The sequence below is a fragment of the Notothenia coriiceps genome, unplaced genomic scaffold (assembly GCF_000735185.1).
Source record: "Notothenia coriiceps isolate Sejong01 unplaced genomic scaffold, NC01 NC01_scaffold00033697, whole genome shotgun sequence".
Classification (NCBI taxonomy): Eukaryota; Metazoa; Chordata; class Actinopteri; order Perciformes; family Nototheniidae; genus Notothenia; species Notothenia coriiceps.
In genome coordinates, this window is record NW_011366398.1 from 684827 (window position 1) to 692342 (window position 7516).

General features: G+C 38.8%; 1 protein-coding gene across 1 annotated transcript; it reads right to left on the reverse strand.

Moving 5' to 3' along the window:
• Positions 1–931: 931 nt before the first annotated feature.
• LOC104961746 (L-serine dehydratase/L-threonine deaminase) lies at positions 932–3886 on the reverse strand. The gene is made up of 8 exons (XM_010790085.1): positions 3828–3886; positions 3588–3744; positions 2906–2945; positions 2665–2804; positions 2404–2495; positions 1756–1983; positions 1536–1660; positions 932–1439 (listed from the first exon to the last, which is right to left on the reverse strand). The coding sequence occupies exons 2-8, from the start codon at positions 3738–3740 to the stop codon at positions 1246–1248; spliced, it is 972 nt and encodes a 323-aa protein (XP_010788387.1). The 5' UTR covers positions 3741–3744; positions 3828–3886; the 3' UTR covers positions 932–1245.
• Between the last annotated feature and the right edge of the window lie 3630 nt (positions 3887–7516).

Genomic DNA, 7516 nt, shown 5'->3' on the forward strand with positions numbered 1-7516 from the left:
CAATGAGAAACTTTGAAAAGGGCCACATCTCCAAAACTCCAGCCAATTGAGTGACTTCTGTTCAGTGTGTTCAGAAGGTGTGGAGATGTCTGCTCTGGTCATGCGACGTGCGACTGACCTATAAACAGCTTCTTCCTTTAAAGTGCCCCTTCATCTGGAAGGCAAACACTGCTGCTGACTAAGAACCTAATTTTAGGATGTCTATGTTGACAAAATTACTTGTGCTACTCTGCTTTGTTTTAAAGTTGTAGGTCAAATGTACAACTTTATATTTAGCTAATTTATTCATAAAGCACCACAGCGGCTCAAATATTTAATTGTGTATGCATTGTGTCTGCCAAAGCACTCACTGAGGAGAGAGAAATCTTATTAGAGAGTAAGCTACTGAGGCTATTCATGAATTGTCTTACAATGAATAGTTTAATGCTGTGGGAGGAATAGTATTTAAGCTGTAGCCAAAGTAATAACTTTACATCGTCAGACATCCAGAAGTCATGTCAAGGGGCCATCCATGACAAATGCAATGCATAAATACATTGTATAAACACACAACTAATGAAGCATTTTTTTGGGATGTTTGTTTAAAGAGATAATAAGGAAGATTAACCTAATTTGGAATTTCTCTACTTGCAATTTTGACAGAAATGAGAGATAAGCTAATATTGCCTGGACTATTTATATGGTTTTATTATAAAAATAGTATTTGTAGAAATCTCATATAAAAATAGTAAACACATTAAAAAGTAGAAGTCCACTTACATATTCATGTTCATACATATGCATGACTGTAAGTTAAAGCTTATGTTGTGAGGGAGTGGCCTCATCTCTATTTTACATACTATCCTATCCTCAGTCAGGAATAAGAAATTGTCTCGGTGGAGAAATGATTCTTTAGGCAGAATATTCAGAAATATAATTTATTATTTTTTAAATACAATTCAATGTACAAAAGCAGAAGAAAAACATACCGGCGAACTTAAAACTAATACAACCTGAAAGTGTCGGTGTACTTTTTTTGCTAAAAGTTGAAAAACGACCTCTACCAGAACAGCATCACAATGATAAAGGCTTTACAAGATACAAAACAATCCCTCCAGCATCTCTTTCCACATGTCAGCGCTCAGGAGTGTCTCAGTCTGGAATGATTCGGTCTATGGAGCACGTGAATGACGGGGGTTTATGGATCGAGACCAGCAGATGAAGGAATAGAGGAAAGGTCAGGAAGACCCGAGGTAGTTGGAAGCACTACACGATACCGAGCTGTTTTTTCAGCCTCGCTAGCTGCTCCATGCTGATGTTGTTGCCGCCGCACACCACGATGACCACCGGGCCGAGACGCTGTGCCAGCTTGCCCTCGCTCTGCAGCCTTTTGATAACGCCGCTGTACACGGCTGCCAGGGCGGCCCCGCAGGCGGGCTCCACCAGGATCTTCTCATCATCTGCAGGAAGAGGACACACCAGTAGACAGGTCAGTCTCACTGCAGCAGTTTAAGACCTATTTTTTGGATCAGTGTGAAGGAGCAGGTTGTACTCACCAACAAAGTGTTCCACAGCTTTTACAGCCTCCTGGTCTGTGACTAATTCTGAGAAAACCGCGTGCTCCCCCACCAGTTTAAACGTCTGTGCAGACACCCTCGTCAGGCCCAGAGTGGTTGCAACACTAGAGAGCAAAGAAGAAGGGTCAATCCTAGGAACTATGTGAGAAAAAGCAGATAATGTTATAATTTGTGTATGATATCTTTGTTTATGAACTACCTGGTAATTTCAGGTAAAGTGACCAGCTCCCCAGCCTTCATTGCTGCATTGAGGCTGTGTGCTCCAATGGTTTCCATGGCTACAATGGGCACGTCAGCCCAGCATGCACGGCGCAGTCCCTCCACCACCCCGTTCAGCAGGCCTCCGCCTCCCACTGACAACACGATGGCTCCCGGCTTCACCTTCAGGTCCTGCTCCAGCTCCTTCACCAGAGACGTGTGGCCTTCCCTGCACACAACACAACACAGACCCTGTTAGTTTCAAAGTAATCTGGATGCATTTTTATTAAAATGTGAGAAAGAAACAGCCATTCCTTGAATGCATCATATCAGGAGATTCACTGTATTTATGGTTGTTGGTAACATTTTGACTGTGACATGTGATCACCCCATAAAGTAAGCACTGTGATAAGATACCATGTTATCTGACATAACACTTCATACATGTATGATGACACTGCATGATAACACACAGTTACTATCAGTCATTTGCACATCCTAAAAGTAATTAAATGTTCACATCTAATCACGTCTTCGCCTCTTATCTGTTCATGACAGTTAGATATCTATGCAGGAATTCCTTCACAGTACATAGTAATGTACATGCTGTCACAACCCCTGAATGACAGGCAGACTCAGATAAACTCACCAGATGAGCGGATCATCAAAGGGAGAAATGAATATCCAGCTGGGGTTGTTTGCCACAAGCTGCTGTCCGTATTCAATGCTCTCATTTAGTGCCTGAAAGAGACACAACATCTTGTCATGTGTTGAACCATTTTGCGTTGTCAGCCTGTTTAAATTGCAATTCAAATGTCTCTAGAATTCACCTTAACTAATCCTATTTATGCTTAAAAATATGACATTATGATGTAAAGATTGTAGTAAACAACACATGAGATTAGCTTACCTTGCCATGGATCACCACAGTGGCGCCCTCGTCCTTCAGTCTCTCCACCGTTGGGTTTGGTGTAACACTTGGTACTACTATAGTTGCAGGAACCCCGAGCTGACGGGCGGAGTAAGCTGCGGCCATACCAGCATTTCCACCTGTTGGAACCAAAAGGGTTCAAAGATTACACACTCAAACACACCGCCAGAGGCAAAGATAACTCTAACATTGATTTTATTTGTGTTGCTTCAGTGCTTACCTGAACAGCAGACAAACCGCTCACACCCTCGCTCTGCCCACTACAAGAAAAAGAGACATAACAGTCAGGATCAAAATGCAGAGTGTAAAACAATCCCAGTTGTCTGACTGACACACCTAAACTGGCCGTTACAGGGTCATTATGGTCAATAGTGGAATGTAACAAAATTATTTTTACTTTACTTAAGTACTGCTTTTACATATTTGCACTTATCTTGAGAATCTCCTTCTCATGGTTCTATAAACTTAAATTCCCCCAAATGTCATTGGCAAATACCATACACTTTACTCCAGTACATTTGTTTGACACAAAGTATCTAGAATTGGCTCAACATTGACAACTACAACATTAAACTGCTCTTACATTTATAAATAAGTGATAAAAATCAGGATAGATATTCTATGATAATACTATAAAAGGAGCCATTTTGCATTCCGTGTACTTTTTCCGTTTACTGTTATACTTTGAGTACATTTGGCTGATAATACTTCTGTATATCTAATCAAGTAACATTTTGAGGTCACAAATGTTACTTTAAATTGAGTATTTGAAGATCCAAGTATTTCTACTTTTACATAATTAAATGAAATGAGTAATTCTTTCACATCTTTTTGAATCTAAGTTTAGCACGACACAACACAGGAAAGGTCCAGTCACCCCAAAACAGAGAAGAAGTACTCACAGTTTTGCAGAGGTGTCCGATGCCCCTGATCTTAAATGATCCGGTGGGCTGAGATGAATCCAGCTTGAGGTAAACTGAAGTCCCAGCTACTTTAGTCAGGGCAAGGCTCTGCCTCAGCGGAGTGGCCACATGAAGAGGCTGATGGGTCTTCATCTCACTATAAACAAACAAACACATTATTTGTCAAGTAAAATCCAAATAATTCAAATACTTTTCATTTAAAAAACAAAATCAAATTACCTTTTTAGATGTATTGCAGGATAACAAGTTGGGTTAAATATCACTTATCCAAAACGTCCTTTACTTTTTGACTCTAGCATCTTAAGTGCACATATATACTCAGTGGTACTGTGGGCTTGGCAGAGGAGGCCCACCTCTTAGCCAATCAGTGATAGGCATTTTGGCACCAGACCCTCCCACTGACCGCGAGGAAGAGGATGATTGGAATTCCTCCCAGTCCTTACCTGAGGAAAGAGTGTTTTCGTCCCCACTCCCCCCCTATTCAGGATTTCAATATTGTATCTGGGGCTTATTATTCTCAATATTTTATATATAGCCCACAATATTGTAGTTTTAAATCTCAAATCAAGTACAAATAGGCAATTCGTAGCCTGCAAGTTTACTTCTTATTTACATTCCACCAATTGTTAAAACTATTTTAATTATAAAGACTGACTTAGCTGACTATTATGAAAGCGTTTTACTCCAGCAGCTCCCACTGACCGGCCCATTCAGGGTTGAACCGTGCACAGTGCACACGGAGGCTGTTCCATCGGGGCAAAAAATAGTAGCGACTCTTTTGGTAATGTCTGCGGAGCGTGCAACTCCTTTAGAGGGGAGAGCAACGCGCCAAGGACAGCGAGTAAAAATGTCACAGCCACGGGGTCACAGCAGAGCAGAGAACTGTGAAACGAACTAATGACTGTTGGAAAATACGTTTTTGCACGCTTTTATCATGAAGAGCGATTAAAATATTACCTTTTTAATTAAGACAGGTGCTAATTTAGCGCAAATGCTCCCCATTTACACCACAGAAGGTCTTTTGAAAATACAAAAAAAAAAAAACAGTCTACATCATAACAGATTAACAACGTTATGGGGGATAATGGGATGATAATAGGTAATCAGAGACTAATTAGATAAGATCAACCAAATGTCAATATTAAGGTTACACTAGTCTGATAATTATCTAAACCATTTTAAAAAGATTAACTATTGTTACCGTATGGAAAGAGTCACATCACAGATCAGGAACATTTGCATTGCAAAAAGTAGAAAAACACATTCAATTTCAATGATGTATTTCGACTCATTGAGCATAGTGTTATAGAAATACATTATTATTAACTTACTTAGTAATATTATCAAATAACAGTGATTGAGTTTTGTTGTTTGGGCATAGACACCTTCAATCAATGTGCCTCTACATATTTTAGTGTTGCAATTTGTGCAGAAAATTAAATGAACACATTATTACTTTATCAACTATCCTATAATTTAAATACCAACCAATGACAAATTTATGTTAAAAAATACTGTTACATGGTCTGTTATGATATCGCTGCTAAGCCTGGGAACAGTTGTAAACAAGAACATTATGTGCTAGCTAGACAAGCTACCCTTGGCCTTGACACATGCCATGTCACTTACTCAAAGAAACAAATGATTAAATCTACTTAAGTTTTGATTAATCACTACACATAATGCTCACCTACTCATTGTGTGTTTTAGCTGCCTTGATTGATGTAACTGGTCATATTTTGTGAACCTCTTACAAGCCACTTTAGTAATAGGCTTACTTTCCTTGAATTTGGTCATACCAACAGAGTAATGAGTTTGAGATAAAAGAGAGAGTAGAGGGGAGTTTATGTACAATTAACCTGCAATTCAGTAGACATGTATCACATTTCAGTAAGTAAGACCCACAAGGAGCTGTTACGGTGATACAAATACTGAAACAAAACTACTATATAGCATTGTTAACTTCCATAACTATGGAGCTGGACCTTTATCATGCAGTGTCATGTACTCATAATCACAATTACATTTTATTGTATGGAAGCATTGTTAGAAATAAAGTCTGAGTTTTGAGAATATATAACACAATGACCAATGCAGTGTTACCATTAGCAAAATAAAACAAAACAATTTTCACAGATTCTTCGCCAAAAACTGACCTTTAAATTCAGTAAAAACAAAAGCAATTGATTCAGTTTTGTTTTTAAGGTCTTTGCAATCATTTTTAAATCTTAAAAAAACACAAGTGAACACAAAAAGACAATGTTTTCACATGATTAATATTACATTTATTGTACAAGGCCCATTGCAGTTTAAACAATCTTGTGTGTAACACATCAAAAAACGACACACTATGAGTTTTGACTTTTAAGCAGAACAAACAAAGGTGAAGCCTATTCAAATATTAACTATGGCCCTTTTTTAATGTAAACCCTGTGCAAGTAATACAACACAGTATCAGGAACCCTCAACTGCCACAACTGAATGCAATGCAGGCAGCCAAAAATAAACACTAATGAGATGCCAACATTTAAGTTCTGGAAAAGGCTTATTGCAAGACTAGCTTGTTCTTCTGATGGAATTACCTGGCTGCTGGTGTCAAGACTAGAGGCCACTCTGTAAATGATTGTTACACCATCTGCTGGTGATGGGCTGCACACACAAACAATATATGTTTTATCCAAGTGCATTTGGTCAGTCTCTCTTATTTCTTGGTTTTATAAGAGAGACTGCTTGCATATTTATGCGAAATTAAGTTTGCTATCTCTTCTGTCGCTGCAAAACAGTTTAATGAGGGTGGAGATTTTGTACTCAAAAGAAAACTGAGGGAAACTGCAGTCAGCTGAAAATTCTCTGACTTAACTAAATTCCTGCTGCGTTCAAGCAATGTCTGCACATAGTGTTCTCCTTCTTCTCTTTTGGTTTTAAGGCACAACCAGAGATGGCAAAAGTACACACATCCTTTACTCAAGTAGAAGTACAGATACTCGTGATTAAAAATACTCTGGTAAAAGTAGAAGTACTGACTAAACTTATTTACTCAAGTAAAAGTAAAGAAGTATGGGCTTCAAAATGTACTTAAAGGGGACCTTACTATCAAGCAAGATGCAAGTCTGTTATACATAAACATGTGTCCTCTCTGTGTAACGAGATTCTGAAAGTTTTAGGAAAAAAGATTCGCTCACCTTTTGTCCTGATCCATTTATATAAAAACCTGTCTGAATTTTGGCCACTTCATGATGTCTCAATGAGTTTTTGGCTTGTGTAACCATTAGCCAACTACCAACCAAGGTAACCCCACCCTCCCCCCACCTTATCACCTGAATCTCCTCCTAGAGCACCATTGTGTTCTTTTTAACCAAATATCTCCCAGAGGGGCGTGGGGAGTGGCTCCTTATTTTCATCTAAAGTGAAAGACAGAGAATCAGCACTTTTGAAACTTCACTTTAGATGAAAATAAGGAGCCACTCCCCACGCCCCTCTGGGAGATATTTGGTTAAAAAGAACACAATGGNAGTATGAGAAGAATAAAGACCTTTGAACATTAAAGCATGGAGACATGTCACAGTAGAGGCACAAAATACAAAAATGAACCTGAAAATGAGCATTCGGGTAATTGTGTCAAATGACAAATAGAAAACAGTGTAGCAGACTCTTTTTTATGGAAACATTTGATAGGAAAGGCAGTGGGTAAAATCCACACTGCTGCACAGTCACAATTAAAGTGATTGATTAGGCTGCTTCGACTCTCAGAGTAAAAAGACCTACACTGCACTGGTTTCCTCGCAATAATCTGATAGGTGGATGTTTTATAGACAAAAGGTTTAGTAGTTGTATATATTTTCTGTCAGCATTGTTAATTAAAGCACAACCTCACCACAATGTTTTAATGCTTATGATTCAACCCACCA

What these genes read in the sequence shown, in the direction of transcription:
- LOC104961746 (XM_010790085.1), bottom strand. Translation starts at nt 3,740, where the DNA reads ATGAAGACCCATCAGCCTCTTCATGTGGCCACTCCGCTGAGGCAGAGC. An exon ending in TCGGACACCTCTGCAAAACT is followed by an intron (nt 2,946 to 3,587) that starts GTGAGTACTTCT and finishes TTTTTCTTGTAG; the next exon opens with TGGGCAGAGCGAGGGTGTGA. An exon ending in ACTTTACCTGAAATTACCAG is followed by an intron (nt 1,661 to 1,755) that starts GTAGTTCATAAA and finishes TTTGCTCTCTAG; the next exon opens with TGTTGCAACCACTCTGGGCC.